Source organism: Nothobranchius furzeri, chromosome 12, assembly GCF_043380555.1.
Source record: "Nothobranchius furzeri strain GRZ-AD chromosome 12, NfurGRZ-RIMD1, whole genome shotgun sequence".
Taxonomy (NCBI): domain Eukaryota; kingdom Metazoa; phylum Chordata; class Actinopteri; order Cyprinodontiformes; family Nothobranchiidae; genus Nothobranchius; species Nothobranchius furzeri.
The window spans coordinates 34,615,780-34,642,226 of NC_091752.1; the positions used below are offsets into that span (position 1 = coordinate 34,615,780).

At 42.1% G+C, this 26,447-nt stretch overlaps 1 protein-coding gene across 2 annotated transcripts in view; it reads right to left on the bottom strand.

The window, feature by feature from the left end:
• The window catches only part of LOC107376029 (cGMP-dependent protein kinase 1), a 144,791-nt gene that overhangs the window by 107,827 nt on the left and 10,517 nt on the right, over positions 1-26,447 (bottom strand). For both annotated transcript variants that reach the window (XM_015944911.3, XM_015944909.3), the window contains exon 2: positions 25,849-26,015. In XM_015944911.3, coding sequence (XP_015800397.1) covers positions 25,849-26,015 — 167 coding nt within the window. The remainder of the gene's footprint in view (positions 1-25,848; positions 26,016-26,447) is intronic.

Sequence of the window (26,447 nt, forward strand, 5' to 3'; positions counted from 1 at the left end):
CTCAACCTCCCCCCACCCCTCATGACTCCTTAATGAGGCTCCACCGAGAGCTCATTAAAGTTATCACGAGAGCCGGTGCTTTGTGTGTGCGCTAGTGTCTCATGTCAGGCTTGACATCCAATGTCCTGCTGCAAATAAGTAACTACACATATCAAGACACGCTAAAAGTTTGAAACCTCACGAACATGAGGGGGGACCTGATTTAAGACGACAAAAGACTGAAGTCCTTTTATCAGTCAGTCATTGCTCCTCTTAATACCAACTGATGTCTTACTGATATCAATGAAGAGCCTGATTACTCACCTTTACAAAAAGGTTCAATTTGAAAAGATTGTACATTTGCAGAATGAGTGACAGCTAAACGTGTGGGTAGCGCCTCTAAGATGCCTAAAAGTACCTTGCAAGATTCTCCTGTTGGTGTTCACTCTGGTTCTGAGCTGATTGCTGGATCATTACATTTTCCCACAAATGATTTTAAATTGTCAGGGTCCTCAGAAGCATTTGGAAAGTCTGGTCACATTTTGCTCTGGAAAGGTATCTCAACCTCGAGTTGTTGGTTAATAGTGGTGGTGGTTACACCAGCGCTTAGCGCATTCCCCAAATGGTCCCACAAGTCTTTAATGGTGCACAAAAAAATATGCTAATTTCCAGGTTCCGACCTGAAGTATAGGTTAGTTAGTTCTGGTCCGTATTATGCTAACTAAAAATGTGGTAAAATTTAGCTTTGGTTGGTATGTCTGCGCGCGTGCGCGTGTGCGTGTGAGTGTGTGTGTGTGTGTGTGTGTGTGTGTGTGTGTGTGTGTGTGTGTGTGTGTGTGTGTGTGTGTGTGTGTGTGTGTGTGTGTGTGTGTGTGTGTGTGTGTGTCAACCTACTCCCCACCCCCTCTATTGAAACGGGTGAATAGCATAGCATCTGATCTTGTGTTTCTGCTTATGCATTTACATATATTCATATAATAGGAGTTGGTGGCGTAGCAATGCAGTCTCTAAGTAAGGTTAAATAATAATGATTAGCGAAAAGTCGCAATGTCACTAAAATCGCTGTCAGCTAGTTTCACTAAACGTCTGTAAAGGACCTGAGAAAATAACAAAGCACGTCCAAGACGCTCCGAACTAACGGGAATAGTGGCTAGGATTCATACCAAATCACTGGCGCAATGAAGGACTTTGGTGGTAGATGATGCCTTATTTAGAGGCTGCATTGCTGCCACAACTCCTGTTATGGATATTGTAGATGGATATTTCTCAGACTCCAAATAGCACCAAAGTTCTCTGGGTGAGTAAATGAACATATTGCACAGTAGAAATAAGGTCCAGGTAGCTAAATAAAACTGCAGTTACCATTTAATAATAATACAAGGTGTTTGTCATGCCCCATTTAGTCAATTTAGCACGAGTTAGCACAGCCGCGTTGCGTATTCACCTTCATAGTTGTGCACAAACTGGGATATGTGCAAACTGAATCCTTTTTCCCGTTTGCTTTGTGGAGCAGATAAAAAATGTCGAGAATATGGTAAGCGTCATCGAGTGAAATTTTCTGCAAATTCCCAATGGATCTGTTAAAGTACATTTTACTGCAAGCACCGTCCGTGTTGACACCTCTGTGAAGGGGACAGGAAGTACCATGGCTCTCCGGAATTCAGAAACCAGAACTAGCGTTGGCTATCTTGCACATTTCTGAGGAGAAAAGCTGCAACTTATAGCGAAGGTTAGTAATCAGGCTTTCCAATGAGATGAAGGACACAAACCAGTTAATGGCAAACGGTAAAAACTGTTTCACTGAAAAACTTTTCCAGTCATTTTGGAGTTTTTACATTTTATGCTTGCCCTTTCTACAGTTTAAAAAATCAATGCACAAGAAAAGACCTGAGGAAAGACTTTCAGCATCCAATATTATTAAAAACAAAATGACTTTTTATTCCCTTCAGGTCTTTATTTGTGGGATGTTCACCCGTTCTTGTAAAATGCTTCTGGCTTTTCAAGATTCTCATCTTTCTCTACTTCTTTGCTGTCTGTTCACATTTTTATTAGTTTAGGTAAAGGACTCTTAAAGCCATGGGCAAAAAGTCTCACCTTGTGCAACACAGGTAGTTATTTGTTGATTTTGATGCCTGCCTGCCCTCTTGTACACGCTCCTGTCTTTCCGTCAGCATTTTTACCTCACAGAGGGATGCATTTTAGAGACTTACTTGTCCATGAAAATTTCATCAACTCTGCATCAGCAGAGGTACTTCCTTAAATATGAAGCAAGTAAGCGGTAGTCAACACTATTGGTTAGTTCTGGTCGGTGCTCAGTTTCCTATTGCACGGAGCTCTGCGGGGCAGGGGGCGTGCTTAGCAAAAAAATAAATAAAAAGACGTATTGCTTACATTACATCACAGGACATGATGAGATAATCACTTTTACGGATTTCTGACAAATCATACATAATTTCTGAAAGGAGAAAAGTCCGGAAAGCAGCTTTAAGTGAAATTTAGCTGACCAAGATGCTTTTGTAGGTCTGTTGGATGAGCCGGAGCCCCAGCAGTGCTACGCTTCATCATTAGCCTGATTGGTTGCAGTAAAGAGCAGCCGTTGTTTTGATCATTTTCAGCTACACACTGTGTTCAGAGGGTCCAATCAAACTAAAATGTGTGAGCCTTTTCCGTTCGCTGAGCCTCTTTTCCTCCCAAGATGCTACTTAAGACAGCAACGGTGGCACCAATTTGAAGTCTGCATAAGTGAAGTTGCCAGGCAACAATGCAGTGCAACATGTTTGTGAGCCTTTGCAACCCGGAGCTGATTTTTTAAACTATTTTTATTTCTACATGACCTTACAAAAACTAGCTGATAGTTTAACAGATACAGCTTCTTCTGTCCGTGCAGCAGCTAAAGGTATGAGTAGTACAGCAAGAGTCGTACCACAGAGTCCTTCAGATTTGCTGCACACAGTGTGTCCTTTCACACGTTTGGCACTGAGTCACACACAGGTACCGATAATGATTATATCTCTCAAGCTCCAGATGAGAGAGGAGGCCATGTCCCTTTATTCTGCTACATTGGGCACAGAGAGGATCCCTCTGAGGACTCCAGCCTGCAGCGCAGCTGGAGGAGGAGCCCTTTAACCCACAATGGCTGTCAGAGTCTCAGACATTCGTTATTTTTGTCACTTTTGGAGTTCCTAAATGAAATACTTGTAATATAAATAAATATGCACTGGACTTTAGGATAAAGAAATACCTTGTGAATTTTTCTCTGTGGAAGAAAAGCTCTGGCACTCTTGTTTCAGGAAGTAGAAGTTAGTTGGAGGAGAGGGGAGCAGAAAAGGGTAAAATTTGGAGTCTTAAGCCTAATTTATGCGTCTGCGTCTTTGTCGGTACGGAGACATGCAATGCCATTATCTGTCGTTTGCAAGTGCTCTTTAGCAGGCTCGCAAGGACAGGCGGAGTTGAGCCCACTTCTATAAACATCGTCAAACGAGGTCAGAGAGCGCAAGCTTGTGATTGGTCAGGACGCCACTTCCTTTCTTTGTCAACAGCACCGCCACTGCCCCCTCAAAAAAATTAAAAGAGAACTGAAGATATCTAGCGGCAAACACGGAGCAACTCGAAGAGTACCTTGCAAAAAACTCTCAAAATATTTACTTTTATTCACCTGTGACTGCACCCATGAAAGCATTTCATTCGTGGACGGAAATAATGGGAAACAAAAGTTTAGAGGTGGCGAGTGCATGAAGAGGTGGAGGAGAATGAGTGGCAAATTTGTCTCTGAACAAAAAAAACTAAATAAATAAAAAAGTAAATGGACTATTTTGGACGGGATACATGACAAGATACCCCAGAAACTCGATTGTTCTGGCAGGGAATTGTTTTGCATCACTCCCCAGGTGACGGAAAAGTCCGAAGGTGAAACATCTCCATCAGTGCGTGTGCGTCTCTCCCTCGTGGAGCTGATGGATAAGCATAAATTAGGCTTTATTCATTATCATTCATTATATGCAAATATCTCATGTCTGATTGGATGACAGCAACACAACTTTATCACTGACTTTATTTGCTGCGCAACCGCAACATTCATGCCTGAAGGAATTTGGTGATGTTGCTAATGCTAACTGTTAGCTTCTAGCAGAGACGTTGTCTGCTGTTTCCTGGATGCTAAACCAACAGCAGCCTGCCCCAGCGGCAAGCCAAGATGAGTGAATCCACAGATGCAAATTTTCTGTCTGACGTTTATCTGTGGCTTTAATTGACCCAAACATTTCCCTACCTATTTTCTTTCAGTGGTGTAACGTCCAGCAATGGTCAGTTTTTAGGTACAGTTTGACCATTCAACATCTGGTCAAGAAGGAGACACGAGACTGCATGTGTTCCCTTTAAATTGGCCTGTCTTCATCTCATCAGCTAGAGCTCAGAGCCTCTCTGCAGCTCTGAACACATGATAACGAATTGTCAACAATGATGTTCTCTCCTCAATGTTCAAGCTTCTCTTATCGTCCTACAGGATTCTTCATGCCTTTGAATAAGGAACACTCGCAGCTCGGATTAGTTGCTAAATCAAAGAATGATTTCCAAAATTAAATATGAACTTCTACAACTTATAAGCTAGATAATTATTAAATAAATGTTTGTTTATTGCTACTTACAATAATTATAATATAATGAAATGCTTTCATTAATCTGTGCTCAATGATTGAAGTTGGAAATGAATGTTATGTTATTATTACAGTGATTGAAATATGCTTCAGCATGTTAATGTGACAAGGTCATCACCATTTGCACTCACACAAGGACAAAGTAAGGTTAAGTTAAACGCGTGACACATACTGTAGATAGTCCTTTACCCAGATCAGAGCATCCGGATCAAAGAAGGCGTGTTTCTGAGACTCTTGGTAATATTCCTCAAACTTGTCAACCTCTGGTTGGCTACACAAATCATAACATGAGGTGATTCATCAGTTCAGTTCAACTCAGCGGTTCAGTTCTGGAGAAAGCTACCGACCGGCCATCTGAAGTAAAACCCTCTTTAACCATCAAAGCTTTTGACACGTCGTCAAAATCTTTTTGCACCTGCGAAGCTGATACAGCAAACAGTTCCTGCAGAACAAGCTGATATTGTTCTGACTCCTTAAGAGTCCGAGACGCACGGTTCCATCCATCTGTCATGACCCGAGACATCTCTGGACTGAAGAGTCGGTGCCACGGTATTCTACAGCCCTTCGGTGCCAGAGGTCATCTGACCTCTCTGACCTTTGGATCCACCACAAGGGTCTCCGAGAACGGGTGAAGTAGACATGCAGATAGCGTCTGATGTGCTTTTGATAATGATCAACTTCATAGCTTATCGCAAACCAAATTCTTTTACATCCAGAACTCAGATCTCCTAGATACAGAAGTTCTGATAACATCACATTCACACAAAGGTTCACACATCACATCTAGTTCCATCCATCACAGTAAATGTTAGCTAACTTGTCATGTTTTAATTGTTGGTCAAATAAATTCTTACTTTTATAAACCTGACTCTTTTCTGAATCAAAACGAAGTGTGTACAATCCCTGAATAAATAAAGAATCCTAGAATCTTCTGATTAACACAGTAAAGACCAAGCAGGGTTGATATTCTATATTTAGATAGAGTATCACAGCTTATTGGTCATAAGTAGAGGTAATATTGAGCTCTTAAAGCACTCTATTGCTCAAACCCTGCAGTGGATAATGCAGAAAATAAGTGTAGAAGACTATTTTCATGTTCAGCATGCATGTGATACTCAGAGTGAAGGATTTTATTTCAAAAAGAACAAGTGAACTTGGTCTGCATGTTTAAAAGATATAAAACTGCCACTGAAGGATATTTGCATGTTCTGTTTTAATAAAGTTGTCAGTGAAGTAAAGTGCATGGTGAGAGGTGATAAGGTCCTTGCAGACAATTACTACAGTATGTTTTACTCATGTATTATGAATGATTTAGACAGATGTGTGTGCTGTCTGTTATGCAGTGTTTATGCAAAAATCATACAAATGTGAGCTCAAATGCTCCTTTCACAGAGAGAAGCACTGTGGGTGCAGCGAGTCGTTGTTATTCAGAGGCAGTAAATGATTGCCAAGAGTCGTTCAGCCAAAGCCTCAAAACAGTACACCGGCATCCGTCTGTCACATTCAGACAATAAAGAACAAAATTCAAGTCACACTTAAGCCTTCTACACATTTTCTTAGAGAACTGTGTCACAATGTTGTGTTTTTCCAGCAACAGGTCAGATAAAATAATTTGAACTCAGTCCAATTTGAGAGGAAAAGCTGTCAAAACCTGGATGTGTTCTCAAACCCCCCCAGAAACACCTTAACCTGAGTGAAGCGGTCCATATAGTCCACGGGCTGTCAAAGGCTGTCAGAAGTCAGGGTAAAGAGTCGACTCCATGAAAAAACTCTCTTTACCTTTGGATCATTCCTGCCAGCCCTCACTGTTGACTCTCTAATAAATTATACAAAGATGAAAATTAGATAGGAGAACATAAATCCTGGATTTGTTTGGGTGATTTTGGTCCATTACACACACTTCTACCAATATGGGGAAAGACTCAAGGCAAATAGGGGATTGAAATTTGGCAGACGGTATTATGAGTTTTACACTAATAGATCCAGGCTGTGCTGTTACTGTCACCTGGGATGGGTGATAGGCTAAAAATCTAGTCATTCAACAGAGCTCGGTTGTAGGGGTGTAATCTACCGAAAAGCTTTAAAACTGTCTCTGCACGCAATTGGACAGTGTTAGGACCAATCAGAGTTACGTATATTCATATCGACGAAAATACAGGAACAGGACAGTCCTCCGTACGCTGTTGAAGTACAAGAAGTATCTGATCATGTCTCAAAGAAAAGTTCAAGTCTCTGTGGTTTAAAGTTGACGCCAAAGCTGTTTCGAATTAGCATTGTTCGAGAGCCATCGCCATCTTTGTAGTTTTGCTTCGTCGCAGCTCTGGCATCGCCGTAAAAAAAGGAAAGTTCTGCCGTAATGGTGCCAACTCGCCCTGTCTCTACAAACATAGAGAGCTGCGATTGGCCCGGCCTAGCCAAGTCAATGGTAGACCTGATGAGGCAACAATGGAGCGTGGCTAACGACCTGCACAGCAACATTTTAAGCTACTGCTACAGTTGGTCTAGATTTCTTGGCGACTAAAAATGATCAGGTGAATACAAAAGTCAACTAAACGATGGTTTTATTCTATTGTGCATATGTATCACTGCCCCTTTAAGTGAGCTACTTTTACATGTTTTTGTTTCCTATATTGTCAGATGGCGTTTGCACCTCCTTTTCAGCTTTTAACGCTTCAAAGCAACAGTTAGATGTGAACTCTGTTGCCGCCATGAGAGCTGAATCTGTGCTATGTTTCTAGTAAGATTGATGTGAATCAATAGCAGACTATTTACAGTGACAGATTTAAAAGCCAGAGTTGAACTGTATCGATTTTATTGTCACTCATATTGTCACAACAATAAAATGTCCTGATTATAATTGATGTTCCTACCTCTATTACTAATGTGAGCTTTACTCTTTAGGGAACGATTTAAAACATTAAAATTAATCATATTCTCAGTAGAAACTGTTTGTCAAAGAGTCAATTTGTGGATTAAGTCACACAATTTTAAAAAGTAAAACTCTTATGAGAGAAAAAAATCATAAATTGTCAACTTTAAGTTTAAAGTGACAGGGTGTGTATTTTCCCTGGTGAGAGGGGGCAGTACATACCTAAATCACTGCAAACAAGCTGTGTTTTTTTTTTTGCTCAAGTAAGACCTCACTAACGGATCGCCATTAGGGTCAAAAATCCCTGGGAGTGCAACCTCCAGCAAAACGAATATCACATCGACTCCCTTTCATCTCTGGCAACGATCAAAGAAGTAAACGTGTAAAACAACAATGTTTATGAATGAAGAAACTTTATTAATCCTTTGTTACAAATCAGTAAATGCATTTTGCCCTCATGGGCTCCCGTACCAGGAAACATGACAAACAATATGGTGTTGCCCAGAGACTTAAGGCGTTTCTCGATGTAAAGGCGCCTGCTTCTTGATTACGAGGACACTGTCCTTCCTTGGTCAAAGAAAACAGTAAATGAAACAGACTTGTGTCACGTGACATGTGAGGTAATGTTATGTTTTCTACATATAAGTTTCAATACAAACATGTAACAAGCCTTTTACTTTTTAAATTGTATATATGTTGGTTAAATTAAATATGTAAGCAAGTTACTACCCGCTAGCCAAAAAAGCTGCAACTAACCAACCATAGCTAACTGCTTTGAATATATAAAAAAAAAACATTTCAGATATCAGCCTGATAGGTACAGTAAGTTGACTTACATTTAAACTTGAATTTTGCCAGTTACTGTTCTGCCATCATTTTGAAAATACTGCAGTGCATTCTTGGAAATTTTTTTACCAAGGCGAGGCTACAAGACACCTCCTGTGAATCTCTGCTCAGCTAGCTAAACGGCTAACAAATGGGAGAACAGACGCTTCGGTAGAACATGAACATTGGAACACGTCTTGGCGGTTCCTGATGACACATCTTCTAGGCAACCGGGGCGGGGCCAACACATCAAGGAGCGTTTCCTTGACATTGGGAAACACCATTAGAGTCCCGTGTTTTTTTAGATGTGATTTTTATGGTTATAAGATGTAAAAACTACACACTGTCTCTTTAAAGGAATTAAATTTTGTTTGCTTTTTATTTTTGTTCTAGAAACCATTTTGCACAGACTTTTCTCAGGTAAGAAGGGTTGCATGCTAAATAATGCACAAATCGTGACTTTTTTTCTGGTACTCATATTTTCCCACTGCTGTGTGCATGTTCATCCACCTACCATTACCACCTCACCTTTAGTGTCTCCATATATATATATATATATATATATATATATATATATATATATATATATATATATATATATATGAGTTTTTTGTTTTAACATTGCGTTGATATGATGCTGCTGTAGTTTATTCCAGCGGCAGTTGTATTATTGTTTGAAAAAGAAAGCTTCTCCACTCGTCTTCCAGCTCACAAACATCCTCTCAGGTTGAGGAGAGCCAGGGCTTTTCCCTCAAGAGTCGGCTTGAGGAGAACACTGATCTAAAAGTCTCTGTGCAATTTCCCCAGAGCTCACTGGGCTTTTCCTTCATGTATTTTTATACTCACACATATTATTTTTAAATGTGTGCATTTATTTGCACATTGTTACATAACATAATGAACCAGAAATAAGTTAGGATAATGAAATAAACATACTGTTAAAAAATTATTTATAAGAAGGATCTTTCATGGCGGTTAAAACGAAGAGTCGGAGTACCCGGCCCGGAGGGTTACCGGGGTCCCACCCTGGAGCCAGGCCTGGGGTTGGGGCCCGTGAGCGAGCGCCTGGTGGCCGGGCTTTCGCCCATGGGGCCCGGCCGGGCCAAGCCCGAACCGGATACATGGGCTCGTCCAACTGTGGACCCACCACCCGCAGGAGGAACATGAAGGGTCCGGTGCAATGCGAATCGGGTGGCAGACCAAGGCGGGAGCCTTGGCGGTCCAATCCCCGGACAAGAAAACTAGTTTTTGGGACATGGAATGTCACCTCGCTGGCGGGGAAAGAGCCGGAGCTTGTGGCAGAGGTTGAGCGGTACCGGCTAGATATAGTCGGACTCACCTCGACACATTGCATTGGCTCTGGAACCTGAGAACTGGAGAGGGGTTGGACACTCTACTTTGCTGGAGTTGCTCCGGGTGAGAGGCGGAGGGCTGGGGTTGGCTTTTTGTTAGCCCCGAGACTCTCTGCCTGTGTGTTGGGGTTAACCCCGGGGGACAAGAGGGTAGCTTCCTTGCACCTTCGGGTCGGGGAACGGGTCCTGACTGTTGTTTGTGCTTATGGGCCAAATATCAGTTCAGAGTACCCACCCTTTTTGGAGTCCCTGGGACGAGTGCTAGATAGTGCTCCATCAGGGGACTCCATTGTCCTGCTGGGGGACTTCAATGCTCACGTGGGCAATGACAGCTTGACCTGGAGGGGTGTGATTGGGAGGAACGGCCCACCTAATCTGAACTCGAGCAGTGTTTTGTTATTGGACTTCTGTGCAAGCCGCAGTTTGGCCATAACGAACACCATGTTCGAACATAAGGATGCCCACCGGTACACTTGGTACCAGGGCAGCCTAGGTCACAGGTCGATGATAGATTTTGTAGTCGTATCATCTGACCTGCGGCCGTATGTTTTGGACACCCGAGTGAAGAGAGGGGCGGAGCTGTCAACTGATCACCACCTGGTGGTGAGTTGGATCAGATGGCAAGGGAACATGCCGCGTAGACCTGGCAGACCCAAACGCATAGTGAGGGTCTGCTGGGAACGCCTGGCAGAAGAACCTGTCAAGACGGTCTTCAACTCCCACCTCCGGCAGAGCTTTGACCACGTCCCGAGAGCAGTGGGGGACATTGAGTCCGAGTGGGCCTTGTTCCACTCTGCGATTGTCGAGGCGGCTGTTGCTAGCTGTGGTCGTAAGGTGGCCGGTGCCAGTCGTGGTGGCAACCCCCGTACCCGCTGGTGGACACCAGAGGTTCGGGGAGCCGTCAGGCTGAAGAAGGAGGCCTACAGGGCGTGGCTGGTCTGTGGGTCTCCGGAGGCAGCAGACAGGTACCGGATAGCCAAGCGGGGTGCAGCAGTGGCAGTTGCCGAGGCAAAATCTCGGGCATGGGAGGAGTTTGGTGAGGCCATGGAGAAAGACTATCGATCGGCTCCAAAGAGGTTCTGGCAAACTGTCCGGCGCCTCAGGAGAGGAAGGCAGCAACTCGCTCACACTGTTTACAGTGGGGATGGGGAGCTGCTGACGTCAACTGAGGCTATAGTCGGACGGTGGAAGGAATACTTTGAGGAGCTCCTCAATCCCACCAATGCGCATTCCGAGGAGGAACCAGAGCTGGGAGGCCTGGGGATGGACTGTCCGATCTCGGGGGCAGAAGTTGCTGAGGTAGTCAAACAACTACACAGCGGCGGAGCCCCGGGGGCGGATGAGGTTCGTCCTGGGTATCTCAAGGCTATGGATGTTGTAGGGCTGTCATGGTTGACACGTCTCTACAACATTGCGTGGTCATCGGGGGCAGTTCCTAGGGAGTGGCAGACCGGGGTGGTGGTCCCCATCTTTAAGAAGGGTGACCTGAGGGTGTGTTCCAAATATAGGGGGATCACACTCCTCAGCCTCCCTGGAAAGGTCTATGCCAAGGTACTGGAGAGGAGGGTCCGATCGATAGTTGAATCTCAGATAGAGGAGGAGCAATGTGGTTTTCGTCCTGGCCGTGGAACTGTGGACCAGCTCTATACCCTTGCAAGGGTGATGGAGGGGGCATGGGAGTTTGCCCAACCAATTCACATGTGCTTTGTGGATTTGGAGAAGGCTTATGACCGTGTCCCCAGGGGCACCCTGTGGGGGACGCTCCAGGAGTATGGGGTGGGTGGCTTTCTGTTAAAGGCCATTCAGTCCCTTTACCAGAGGAGCGTGAGTTTGGTCCGCACAGCCGGTAGTAAGTCGGACCTGTTCCCAGTGAGGGTTGGACTCCGCCAGGGCTGCCCTTTGTCACCGGTTCTGTTCATCACTTTTATGGACAGAATTTCTAGACGCAGCCGTGGTGTGGAGTGTGTCGAGTTTGGTGGCAGGAGAATCTCGTCTCTGCTTTTTGCGGATGATGTGGTCCTCCTAGCTTCATCCAGCTCTGACCTTCAGCTCTTGCTGGGTAGGTTCGCGGCCGAATGTGAAGCGGCTGGGATGAGGATCAGCACCTCCAAATCTGAGACCATGGTTCTCGACCGGAAAAGGGTGGCTTGCCACCTCCGGGTCGGGGGAGAGGTCCTACCTCAAGTGGAGGAGTTTAAGTATCTCGGGGTCTTGTTAACGAGTGAGGGTAGGAGGGATCGGGAGATCGACAGGCGGATTGGTTCGGCGTCTGCAGTGATGCGGACGCTGAGCCGATCTGTCGTGGGGAAGAGGGAGCTGAGCCAGAAAGCCAGGCTCTCGATTTACCGGTCGATCTACGTCCCAATCCTCACCTATAGTCATGAGCTTTGGGTAATGACCGAAAGAACGAGATCGCGGATACAAGCGGCCGAAATGAGTTTCCTCCGTAGGGTGGCCGGGCTCAGCCTTAGAGATAGGGTGAGGAGCTTGGACATTCGGGAGGGACTCGGAGTAGAACCGCTGCTCCTCCGGATCGAAAGGAGCCAGTTGAGGTGGTTTGGGCATCTGGTCAGGATGCCTCCTGGACGCCTCCCCGGGGAGGTGTTTCGGGCATGTCCTGCCGGCAGAAGGCCCCCGGGTCAACCCAGGACACGTTGGAGAGGTTACATCTCCAATCTGGTCCGGGAACGCCTTAGGGTCCTGCCGGAGGAGCTGGTGGACAAGGCCGGGGAGAGGACGGCCTGGAGCTCCTAATTGGGATGCTGCCCCCGCGACCCAGACCCGGATAAGCGGAGGAAGACGACGACGACGATATATATATATATATATATATATATATATATATATATATATATATATATATATATATATATATATGAGTTTTTTGTTTTAACATTGCGTTGATATGATGCTGCTGCTGTACTTCCAACTCTTTAATTTTTTAACAGTATGTTTATTTCATTATCCTAACTTATTTCTGGTTTATTATGTTATGTAACAATGTGCAAATAAATGCACACATTTAAAAATAATATGTGTGAGTATAAAAATACATGAAGGAAAAGCCCAGTGAGCTCTGGGGAAATTGCACAGAGACTTTTAGATCAGTGTTCTCCTCAAGCCGACTCTTGAGGGGAAAGCCCTGGCTCTCCTCAACCTGAGAGGATGTTTGTGAGCTGGAAGACGAGTGGAGAAGCTTTCTTTTTCAAACAATAATACAACTGCCGCTGGAATAAACTACCTTTGGCTGACTAAATTCCCAGTGGATTAACTGGAAATTAAAAAGCACTATAGTCAAGAAAAATCATTATGTGAAGGCATAAATATTTACATCCACACATAAAAGGCCCTTCACTAACAAGTGAAGCAAACCTTTTTTGTGCCCTTCTGTAAAATCATCCTGCAGCACACATTTGTTTTAGGAAAACACAATTTCGTCAGATTAAGCGGAATGATTCCTAATTGAAGGGGTTAAACTGTAGATCAAATACTTGATAGTAATTGGATGTGATTATACCAGTTATTATCATCATCATTAGCCACCTGTATGGGTCTTTCAGGATGACATTGCCAATCAAAAACCAATTTCATCTCCATGGAAATGTGAGCCTTTGTCTGAATCAGTATTTTTTTAAATGGACAGATTCTTGCTCAGAGCACAGAAGATGTGGCCACAATACAGCCAGCGTTTATCGCAGCATCTAGGGTCAGCAGGGGGCTCATCGCAGTAGCAATGCCAGAATCCATGTCTGCTTCACTCGCCCAGATTTCAAATTAACTAATGATTCTAGAAGGGTGGGGAGAGTTTTTAACCAGGTTGCAAGATCATTTATTTAATATTTAGCAGCGCATCAAAACTTCAAAGGCTCCATGATGGACAATAAGTCTTTTGACCAGGTGTTAACGTACCAAGTTGACTCCGATGCCTTGTTTCATTGCTAGGGAAATGATGTTGAGATGACACATCTGTGTGTTTAGCACCGGCACCAACAGACACCCTGTCATCATGGATTATAAAGAGGTTTCAGGCTCTCATGGGCACCAGCAGACCTTGTCATCCCCACTTGGGGCCACCAATGCCATTTTCAACAAAGTCAGAGATAATAATTACCCAAACGTTTCATTTTAACCAGCAAATGAATCCAAAGCCCCGGTTTTCTCTTCTGTCTCTATCAAAGAGAAAACCACTAAGCCCCTCAACAATTATTTCTTTTACAGATGTTCCATTCTGGTTTTTTTTTCCAAGTTCTGTCGCACTCAAGAGGAACCAATTCATCATGTCAGGGTGACACTTGCTCATCGGTGACCTAGCATGACAAGTCACCTCTGGCGCAGTCATCTTCAGAGCCTCCATCACGGGGAGAGACTGAAATCCACTGACAGAAGATTTGAAGCCTCAGCACTTGGAGATACAAACTGAGAGAAAACAGTTTCTCTTTTATATTTTTCTCGCCCACATTCACAGGCTTAGCAGATTTTGAATAAAGCTTTTATTTATTATTAGTATTACTATTATTATTATTATTATTATTATTATTATTATTATTATTATTATTATTATTATTATTATTATGTTTTTGCATTAACAATTTTGACATACAACACTTTCCCAAATGCCTGCCTTTCATCTCGGGTTACTGCACAGTGCTCAGTCCAGAGTTTTGCATTTGATTTGCATTTGCTCTTTGCATACGTGACTTCTGTCTGTGGTTCTGCAGATAAGAGCAAAAAAGGAGCTGTGCATTTCAGCAAAGGTACAAGGCTAGATGTGAACACAGCTCACTGAGGCTAAAGCACCAGGAGTCCAATCTAAAGAAAATATTCTGTTATAAATTCAGTCCCATTTGAGCACAGAGGTACAGTCAGTTAAATGCACTTTCATGTATTTAAAAATCTGAGAATTACAGATAATGGAAAAGGCCGCCAGCAGTTGAGTCAGTAAAGTTTTCAAAAGAAACAAAAAGTTTTTCCCCTCCTTTACAACAGACGTGTGGGGTGTGTAACGTAAATGAGGTGTTTTTGCTCCCAACCGGGATTGCTTCAGATGTGAAACGGGAGTGAAAGCATTCACGCAGCTGGTCAGGGGCGTGGCTTTGGGTGGGCCTGGGTGGGCCAGGGCCCACCCGATCAAATGGTTTCCTTAAAGAGCAAGTCACCCCCTACCAGAGTATTACTCCATTCCCACTTCCTGTTTAAAAAATGCAACAAATGCTGTTGCCTAGCAGACCAAGATGGCGGAGCCGTTAACAAATACACACACACACACACACACACACACACACACACACACACACACACACACACACACAGGCTCACAACGACATTGTGACATCATATGGTACCAGCTAACGTTCTAGGGTACCTCTTAGCCAATAGCGATGGCAGATTTAAATTCAAATGCAGTGCAGAGTTTTTACCTGACAGCGGCACAACACTGACAGTTTTAGACAGAAAATTTAAATTTTAACTAAAATGCACTAAAGTGCAAAACTATTGACTACACGTGTCTGCAGCACGATTGGACACGCATTTAAATAGTTTATCAGAAGAAAAAAAATGTTGATTTGGGGGTGACTTGCTCTTTAACATAAATTATATTCAAATGTTTTATTTTTGAGGGGTGTCATTTCAGGTCATAATATGAAATGCAACAGAATAAAATTTATAATAACAGTAGTTCTGGTATTTATAGAGATATATAGGGGCAGCAGCACCTCAGGAGGCAGTGCTGGTTGTCCAGTTATCAGAAGATTGCAGGTTCCCGGCTCTCTTCAGAGAATGCTGCCATTGTGTCGTTGGGCAAGACATTTAATGCACATTGCTTGCTGCTAGTAATCAGAGGGACCGGTGGAGCCTGTGCTCGAGAGTCCAGCCTCTGTCAGTGCGCCCCAGGGCAGCTGTGGCTACATTGTATCTCATCACCACCAGTGTGTGAATGTGTGTGTGAATGGATGAATGATACACTGTAGTGTAAAGCGCTTTGGAGTCCTCTAACTTTGAAAGGTGCTATACACATGCGGGTAATTTTTCATCATTTGTTTAAGCAAAAGTGGAATTTGGCCTACACATTAACTTATTTTAAATGACATTTATTTGGGTCACCCATTTTTGACATGTTCTGGAAGCATGGTCAGTGGTCAGCAACCTTTACAATCCATTTTTTTATCTTTGTTCACATTTTTGGAAAGAAGAATGTTTATAATTTTTTGATAAATTCTATGGAAGATGATTATTGCCAGTGGAAAAAAAATCTTCTGTCAGAATTATGAGAATTATTTTTCACTGGTCCCCCATTCTCTTCTGTAAATATCAATAATAGGAGATTTGTTGTGATTTTTTAAAAACACAATTTTATTTCTATTATTAGGTTTTAAATGGATATTCCAACGAAAATTGAAATTGTGTCTGCTGACATATTTCTTAGAGTTAGATAAGTGGGAAAAAAAATATTTTTAACCAGCCAAGACATTCTCCTGGCCCAGCTGTACTCTTTCACTTTAGCTTAGCATAACACACAGTAAGTGAATGGATCCAACTAGCATTGTGAGTAGAAACATCCTTAAAATCATTCAGTAGTGATCCCAATTCTGAGTGGTGACCTAAAAAATCAGACAGGCTGCAAGTAAAAATAATTAGTAACATAAAGAAATAACTGAGTTCTCTAATTCTGGGAAATATGTCAGCAAACAACATTTTAATTTTGGGTGGAATGTCCCTTTAAAATAAAGACAAAAATAAATATTTTCTAAGACTAAGGATATTTTTTTCTTATGGGATGTTAATATTTGTGGAAAATTATGTAAAAAAATAAAACAGATCTAAATATATCACAAGTACTTTTAGTGTCATTCTGTTGTGCAAATTCAATGCAAATGTCCCATTAAAAACCTGAAAAGTGCTAAAACATGCATTTATAGCGACATGAATGGCCTCATTTTGTGTCCCAAAGGTCACACTTCCCCAGCTAGGTCAGATGGGTCAAGTTGTAACTTTTGTTCCACAGATTATCCATCACAGGAGCCGTACAGTCTGCTAAACACCATCTTTTATCTGTCTGCTGTTCCGTCCCAAGATGAAGGACACTTCAAGATTTTAAATAATAATTTTAATAAACTCTTTTTACTGTTTATTACAATCATATAATAATCATCATAAATAATCATCATGGTTCAGTATAAATGTATTTAATTACTGAAATTACTTATTATTCTTTGGGTTAATAATAATTATTGTTTATGTTAGTCAGTATTGTGAGATCAGTAACCAGTTGCACGTGTACACCTCATGCAGAACTGAATACAGGGTAAAGTTAACTTGCTCTCACATGTCTTTGCTCCATAACAACAAGCTTTCTGACGCTGGGAGGGCGTGTTCTGAGGTTTTGTTAAAACCAAAATCTCCGCAAATCAAGTCCAGTTCTTGAACCAACCAGAGGACGAGGGTCGGCCGCATGACGCCTCACTAAGCTGTTCTGTGACGCCGATAGAATTGCTCCGAATAAACGCACCTGTAACCAGCTGACGCAAAACTCCTACAGAGTTATTGATTTTGAGATGCAAATAGTTTCATCAGTCGTTGTGACCCGGAGACATCTCAGGACTGATTTGAGTCGCACCGAGGTCCTTCTACCAACCTCGTGCCCGGAGGACATCATCTCCACCTGACATCTCGGATCCACAGAGGGTCTCCTGAACTGGGTGAGGTAGACACTTTCCGACAGATGGCGTCTGATGCTGTTCTCTCTAAGAAACAATTCAGTTAGCTGCAAAAACAACGTTTTCCACCCACAACGCGTTTCTCTCTCTGAAAGAAATCTTCTGAGATTCACCCACGCATCCAACATCGCATTTCATTTTAGTTGTCCGACCAGACACAGGTTTGCTTTTAATAACAAGTTTTAATATCAAGCTGTTACAAATTGTCATTTCTTTAAATTGTCATTTCAATTGTCATCTTTAAAATTGTTAGTAATAAATTCTTAACTTTTTAAACCTGACTCTTCTTTGAAATGAAACACAGAAAGGTGTATATTTGGTCATTGAATAAGCAAAGAATCCATTAAGTCTTCTGTTTAATAAATAAACTTTTGCTATGAATTTAATTATCTTAAATTAAAAATTAATCTTTGGATTAAAATATAGACCAAGTCAGTTGGTGTATGAACTTCTATTGATAGTATAAATATCCTAGATATTTATGCATGATATAAGTTCATATGCTAATGTGCCCCATCTTTTCTCAGAATCTAACAAAGCTGATAGCAAACAGCATTAATTCCAGTATGTAGATTGCCCAAGCTACACATTCTTTTATTATAGATGTATTTTAAAACATGAGTTAGATGTTTTAGCCATAATAATTAAGAGCCACAGTTAAAGGCTCAAACAGCCACAGGTTGCAGACCCCTGGTCTAGACCCTCACAAGAAACCATCTGCTTCCTAAAATCCAGGTTTGACACAAATCTTTTTCTTAACTACTAAGGCTAGATAAGGAAATGTCCCGCTAACCCAGTAATAAACACAGGTAGCCAACAATAGAAGCAACAATCAATTTGTGTGACTCATTCCTCTTTGTAAGAGGCTCAGACTTCCCTCTCCCCATCCACTTGGGCCAGCTCCTCCAGGGGAGCTCCAAGGGATTCCCTGGCCAGCCGAGAGACATAGTCCCTCCATCGTGTCCTGGGGCTCCCATTGGGTCTCCTCTCGGTTGGACGTATCCAGAACACCACACCAGGGAGGCGTCCGGATGCCCGAACTACCTCAACTGGCTCCTCTCAATGTGGAGGAGCAGCAGGTCTACTCCGAGCCCCTCCCAGATGACTGAGCATCTCACCCTATCTCTAAGGGAGAGCCCAGCCACCCTGCGGAGAAAACTCATTTCGCCCACATGTATCCATGATCTCGTTCTTTCAGTCACTACCCAAAGCTCGTGACCATCGGTTAGGGTAGGAGCATAGAATGACCGGTAAATTGAGAGCTTTGCCTTTGACCTCTCTCCACCACGATAGACCGGTACAACGCCCACATCACTGCAGATGCAGCACCAATCCACCCCTCCATCTCATGCTCCATTTATCCATCACTCATGTCATGAACAAGACCCTGAGATACTTAAACTCCTCCACTTGAGGCAGGACCTCATCCCTGACCCAGAGAAGGCATTCTACCCTTTTTCCAATTCAAGACCATGGTCTCCGATTTAGAGGAGCTGATTCTCATCCCAGCTGCTTCACACTTGGCTGCGAACCACTTCATAGAAAGCTGGAGATTACTGTCTGATGAGGCCAACAGGACCACATCATCTGCAAAAAGCAGAGACCCAATCCTTAGGCCACCAAAACAGACCCTCAACATCTTGACTGTGCCTAGAAATCTTGTCCATAAAAGTTATTAACAGAATCGGTGATAAAGGGCAGCCTTGGCGGAGTCCAACTTAATGTGGACCAAGCTCTGACACTGGTCATACAGGGACCAAACAGCCCGTATCAAAGAGCCTGGTACCCCATATCCCCACAGGGCCCCCCTAAGGGACGTGGTTGAACGTCTTTTTCAAATCCACAAAACACATGTAGATCGGTTGGGCAAAATCCCATGCACCCCCCTAAGGGTATAGAGCAAGTTCAGTGTTCCACAGCCAGGAAGAAAACTGCATTGTTCCTCCTGAATCTGAGGTTTGACAATCAGATGGACACTTCTCTCCAGAACCCCTGAATAGACCTTACCAGTGAGGCTTAGAAGTGTGAGCCCCCTGTAGTTGGAACACACTCCACAGTATGCCAACGCCTGCTCGGCGCCTCTCAGTGGGAACAACTCCAGAGTGGTAGAAAGTCCAACTTCTCTCGAGGAAACTGGTTCTGGAGCAAGAGCCGTGCATTGAGGTGAGTCCAACTATCTAGTCAGAACCTCTCAACCTCACACACCAACTCTGGCTCTTTCCCCACCAGAGAGGTGACATTCCACATACCTAGAGCTAGCTTTTGTAGCCAAGGATCAGACCGCCAAGGTCCCTGCCTTCGGCTACCAACCGACACGCAATGCGCTCTACGCCTTTGGCTGAGAATTTGAAACTTTAAATTGTTTTATTTTGACATTAATTCAGTGAATAACGGGATCCTGATGATTTGTTGAACTGGGCCAGGGTCTAATATAAATGTTTGTAGCGTCCAGCAATGGTCAGTTTAGGTACAGCTGACCTTCCACCATCTATTCAACATCTGGTCAGAAAGGAGACACAGTGTTACTTGTGTTCCTTTAAACAACGTCTACCTTGACACCAGCTGGGAGTCAGACTCCACTTGTCTGATCCAAAAAAATAACTAACTTTTGCCCCCAAGGTCTTATCTGCACCTCCAGAAGAAAGAAGACCAGCTCAAATAAGTTGCTAAACTCAAGAATATTATAATAAATCATTAATAACTCCTTTTATTATTTTAATCTATTAAATCATTAAATAAACAATTGCTTATTCTTACTTTTGGGAAAAATATAATGAAATGAAATGCTTCATTAATCTAAATCACTGAGTGGATGTTATGTTTATCTAATAGACAGTGTTCACCATGTTTTGACAACAAGGTCTTCACACCTGCTCACACTGCTCAAAAACCATAACAAGTACAGCTAAGTTAAACTCTTTTCACATAGCTAGGCCTTCCACCCAGATCAGAGTCTCCATATCAAGAAGGCGTGCTTCTGTTGCCTTGGTAACCTCTACGTTCCTGTCAGCTTCTAACTGGCTGACCAAACCATAACAAATAACTTATAAAACTAAAGCAGACTGAGAGATCTTCAGTTCTGAACAGTCCTGGAGAGTACTGGAAAGTTCTGGAGATAGCTCAGATTGGCCACCTGTTGCAAATACTCCATAAACATCCCAGATTTTTACACGTCGAGAAAGAACCTTTTTGCATCCGCAAAGCTGATGAGAAAAACTTCCTGCAGAACAAAGCTGAACTGTTCACTCCTTAAGAGTTATTCCTGACGCAAGCTGGTTCCATCCTGTACTGCCTGATCAACATCTTTTGGACCGGGGAATTTCACTACCTTGTGGTCTCCTGGACCTGGGTGCTCGAGGTCATCCGACCTCCTTCGACCTCCGGATCCTGACAAGGGTCATCAAAAGGGCAAGTAGAACACACAGAGAGGTTGCGTCTGGATGCATTTTAATGATTATGACTTCATAAGCTTAATGCACTCCAAATTCATCTCACCAGAACTCAGCTTAATTGATGAGGAAGCTCTGATCCATATCACATCTACACCTTGGTTACTTCAGCATCTTAGCTCCACTCATTCACCTTAAATGTTTAATTCAGTAGTCATGTTTTAAATGGATTGTAAAATAAATTCTTACTTTTACAAAAGTTGACTTTCTTGAAGTAGCACGAAGCTTGGTTGATCACTGAAAAAGCAAAGAACCTAGATCTTCTGAATTAAATCCTAGAATCTTCTGAATAATTACAATAAAGACCTCGCAGGTTAATATTTTATATTTATATGGAATATTACATCTTCGTGGTCATAACAGATTAAAATCATCAATTTGTAAACGCTACATGTATGACCAAAGTGGTTTGAAGTAGAATCGATTAAAACACACAAAAAGTAGCAGATGATTGAAATTAGGTATCCTAAATGTATATTTGGTACTTTTTGAAGCTTTAAAGCATTATTGATAATTTATAAATGTCCCCAATCACCAACCACATCTTCATAGAGTTTCAAAAGTGTAGACTATTTGGAGAAAAAACTCATCTTTTTTTTAATTGTTTGTCAGTGAAGACCATGTTGAAGTCTGAATGGCCATAAAAGAAACCTTACATAGTTTACAGCCTGTAGGATTCATAGAACAGCAAAGCGCAATCTTAATTTGATGGTACAAAATATATACTTTAAGAAGAGTTATGAAACTCTGCACAAGCTGAGCTTTGTTCTGCAGCAACACCTGAACAAATAAGACCCTCCAGAGGAACACCAGAAGAAACCTTAACCAACATCAAGGAATTTTTTTCCATCTTTTAAATTGCAAGTGAAAATGCTAATAAACATCTAGACAAGTGAACAAGTTCAAAATGTATTAAGTATGTTAAAATATGACTTTGTATGGAAGCATATTACTGTCATAGCAGGGAAGCTATAAGAGCAGTTTCTTAACCCAATTCTTATTATAACATGATATATATTGCATTTTATCAAGAAAGTTTCTGTAATAATGAGTTTAATATATTGTAATAATGAGACAGCTCACAACAGTAAAAGGCCTACATCTCGCAGGATATTTGAATGCAGCGGCAGCCCAGTTATGCCTTTTTAAGAAGCATTAATTTGTCTTTTATGCTTTGGTCAAAACGTCCCCCACTTTGAAAAAACTGAGAAAACAGCCTTCATGTCATTTACAATTCATCTGCTTTTTAGCTGAGGTGCAGCTTTCAATGTAAAAGCCGACTCCTTGTTGGTGCTTCACATTTAAGAACTTTACAACATTTTTACAAAAGTAGACATACGGTGTTTCTCAATGCCAAGAAACCTCGCCTTGATGCCTTGGCCCCGCCCCGGTTGCCTAGGAGATACGTCATCAGGAGCCGCCAAGACGCGTTCCAATGTTCATGTTCTACAAGGTGTGTGATCTCTGTTTGTTAGCCGTTTAGCTAGCTGAGCGAGGATACACGGGAGTTGTCTTGTAGCATAGCCTTGGTCAAAAATTGCCCAGAATACACCGCAGTATTTTCAAAAGGACATCGGATCAGAAGCCGGCAGCTACTTCGGGGACAAATCTCAAGTTTAAAAGTAAGTAAACTAATTTAAAATGTTTTTTTAGATCCAAAGAATTATCTATGGTTGGTTAGTTGCTTAGTAGTTGCAGCTTCAGTGGCTAGCAGGTAGTAACTCACTAATATCTTTAATTTAACAAATATATAAACAATTTAAAAAGTAAAAGGCTCATTATATATTTATATTGAAACTAATATGTATAAAATATAACATTGTCAACCGTGTCACGTGACGTTACGTGACGTGGAAGCCGTGGTCACGTGATGCAAGTCTGTTCCATTTAACCGTTTTCTTTGACCAAGGAAGGACAGTGTCCTCGTAAGCAAGGCGCCTGGCCTCGCAAGGCATCGCCTTGCAAGGCAAGGTGCCTTGACATTGAGAAACACTCATAGTGTTTGTGTGGGAAAACTGTGGGTGTTTTTGGTGTTATACATCTGTTGCACTTAAACAAAACATCCCAACATGAAAAGCTGTCAGTTTGTTGCCTTGGCAAAAAGGAGTGTGTGTGGTGGAGCCAGCAAAGAGAATTAGCGAGTGTAATCTTTTTATTTATGCACCAATGTTTGGTGACCCCTACCATCCAGTGGCGGCGCCGGGGGCGCTAGGGGGCGCTATAGCTACCCCCTGGATTGGTCATTGCACCCCCATAGCACCCCCAAGTAATTAGATTTTTTTTATTTTTACAATTTAATTTTAATTTAATGTGTGGATGTGATAACATTTAACACACAAAACAAAAATAATCAGTAAATTATCATATAGATAGTAAAAACTTAAACCAAAACAGGGAATTGATGTTAACCTTTGACCTCATTTTCCACCTGCGAACGAGTGAAAGGTAGAGCTAGCGGTAAAGTGGATCCGTTTTTGTTGCCCAAATTTCTACGGGTTCAGTCAGAAACGAATGAATCTTTGGAAGTGGTCTCAGACCCACAAAAACCTACGGATCTGGATGAAGAGAGTCAACCTTCAACTGCAGCAGTGGAGGGTTTTGCCACTGGAAATGCTAACACTAACGTTAGCTAACCTTGCAACACTATTGATGGTTTTCTGTGTGGCTGTATGTGTTTATGATTTAATGGAAAAGTCAACAATTATTCATATGTTTATGATGTATATTAACCCTTTGATGCATCAATTATGAAATCTTCAACCATGATTTTTTTAACAATTTTTTCATTCGTCTTTAGGTGTGAATGAAACAAATTTCAACAAATATTTTTTGTAAAATTTTACAATTTACAAATAATTTATTACATGTCCACCTCAGCGGGCAGCGTGCATTCTGAGCATGAAATATGTTGGCTTGGCTTACTGAAGTCCAAATGGAGGGGCTCAAATGCAATAAAGTCTTCAACAGCTGTGCTTAATAGCAAAAACAAATAAATAACAATTTTGAGTACCTGTCCACTGTAGTGACCATTATGCATCAAAGGGTTAATGATTGTTTCAGGTGTTGTTGAGGTTTTGTGCACTCATGTGATGAAGGTGTTTTAGAGAACAATTGTCACGATCTGCCCCTGCCCTCCTGACTGTCTCTCTCCTGCCCTGATTAGTCCGTATTGTTTTCACCTGTCCCTCTTTAACCTGCCCATCAGCCTTGTGTATCTATACCACCTGTTTTGCTCCTGTCCTTTGTCAGATCATTGTTGTTTCAAGTCATCGTTGTGTTTGTTCCTGCCGTTCCCGTTCTGTAATTAAACCATTTTTATTTTTTATCCGTGCCTGGTCTTCTGCCTCCTGAACCCTCCACCACACTTGGTCCGCCATCTCCACACCCACAATGTGACAACAATAGGTACGCATGACCACTTCCTTCATAGCACCCTCAATAAAAAGACTAGCTCCTTCATAGCACCTGCAGAAAAAATTTTCTGGAGCCGCCACTGCTACCATCTTTGTGGTACTGCTGCTGTAGCTACTTCCTAAAAGTTAAACATCAAGACTGAAATAACTCCCTCTTCATTCGAAGCCTAAACGTATTATCGCCAGTTTACCGTTGCGACTTCTCTCGATATTAGGAGATATTAAACACGGTATTACTTCTTTCTTGTTAAAATTACTTTAATATGTTGTTATTATGTATTATGTTGTTTTTTACGATACAGTTTCTTGTTAAACTGAGATTTATATCGCGTTCCTCTCACTGACTGCAATACACTTCTGTAAAGAAGAGAGTCAGCGATTGAATTTGCTGCGTAAGGTATAAAAGTTAGCCTTTTTTCCCCTTTTTGTTGTGGCTCTGCAGCTGCTGTAATTCTTCAAAGTTCAACATCAAGAACTATTAATATTTAGTAGAACACCACAAAATGTAAACGTCAATGTAACTATACAAACTTTCTCACTATTACAAGACATTAAACACTTAATTACAAGAAACTTTGTCATTAAAACCACTTCTATATGTCGTTATTTCGACAAAGTTTGTCATTAAAATGAATTAAAATTAAAATGAATGTATCACGTTATGAGAAACATTCTTGTTAGTACTAGATACTGCTTCTTTTTTTGGTTCCTCACATTGACGCCAATACGCTTCCGTACTTTTGACAACTTCAGGCAACATTTCATAAACGTTTTCCTCCTTTAGGTAGGAATCAATCACGCTTTGTGACTTGGATCAGCAGTGGGAGAAATTGGAACGTAGTTTAATCTTCACACATTCTTACAAAGAAATTATAATACGATAAAATAATGAGACCCTGAAGCTAAAACGACCCCAAACACGGGTGTAAAGGACAAAGACTTCTCTCACATCGGAGAGGAATCAGAGAGAATCATTTCGAAAGAGAGCAGAGAGATTCTACTGGTAACAAAAGATATTGAGCAACAGTGAAAAGCACCAAGGGGAAGCGATATTAAATTGATCATGCTTCTAACATCCGATCTTTAGTTTGGAATTCTGAACTTTTTGCTGAGCCTTTCGCTCAGCAGGACACAGCAGAAGAAACGTTGATCACTGCCGCTCGTCCTTTTTCAGTCACTCACTGTTTGCCCGTGTATTTCCAAGTTCACCATCATATAATGATCAATTACACCACTCAGTCATTGACCGAGGCCATTTTCACTAAGGTCAAACCTATTGTCGGGGACAATGGCTCCACGAGAGTTCTACTGCAGCGGCTCTTGCCACAAATCATGAAGCAACAATGCCCTTTCACAAACCCTATCAGCGCTGGAATGGAGGTTGTGCTGTTGTTCCATTTCGTCAGCGCTTTCATGCTCCGATTTTTCTTTTTCAATAAAACAAAGCATTTACTGAAAGAACTGAACTGGAAAGGACTGAGAGAAAATGAAATCAGCACCGTTTGAGATTTTCAGTTCAAATCCATGACTGATGAATGTAAAAACAGAGCAACAACCCCAGGGATGTTGCACGGGTGTGTGTGTGTGTGTTTACCTTCCATGACATAGACCAGCGAGCCCACATCGCCCTCCTTTATAATACAGCTGTCCTTCCCATACTCCACAGGATACATGCAGTCCACGATCTCCTGGATCTGCGACAGCTCCAAGTTCTTCATGAAGTCGTTGTCCAAGATGGCTTCTTTGATCAGATCCTTGGACCTGGAGGGAAAAAACAAAAATAAGAGTCAGAAATTTATGCAACAGATAGCTTGTGCAGGCACCGTTTCATGTGACTGTAATGAGCTCCGTTTTGAAGAAGAACCTGGAAGGGGCGTTGAACCTGCACGGTATGCTGTTAGTTTTTAAATCCAGTACAGTTGAAACAGAACAGAAGCTTTTTCAAAAACACTCGCCTATTACAAAGATTTCAAGGTGAAACTTTGTTGCTGTTTTGTTTTGTACTCTTGAATAAGCTGATAAGAAAAGCCAAATCCCAAACTAAAGGAAGCAGACTGTGGCCTTTGAAGAGGAACTAGTGAAAGCTGAAACGGCCTTCAGACTGCAGAGTCATTAGGGCATTCAGTGGGTACGTGTTTTCACAAATCAACATGCAAGAAAGGAAGAAAGTGAACTTTAAAGCCAGCGTGATGT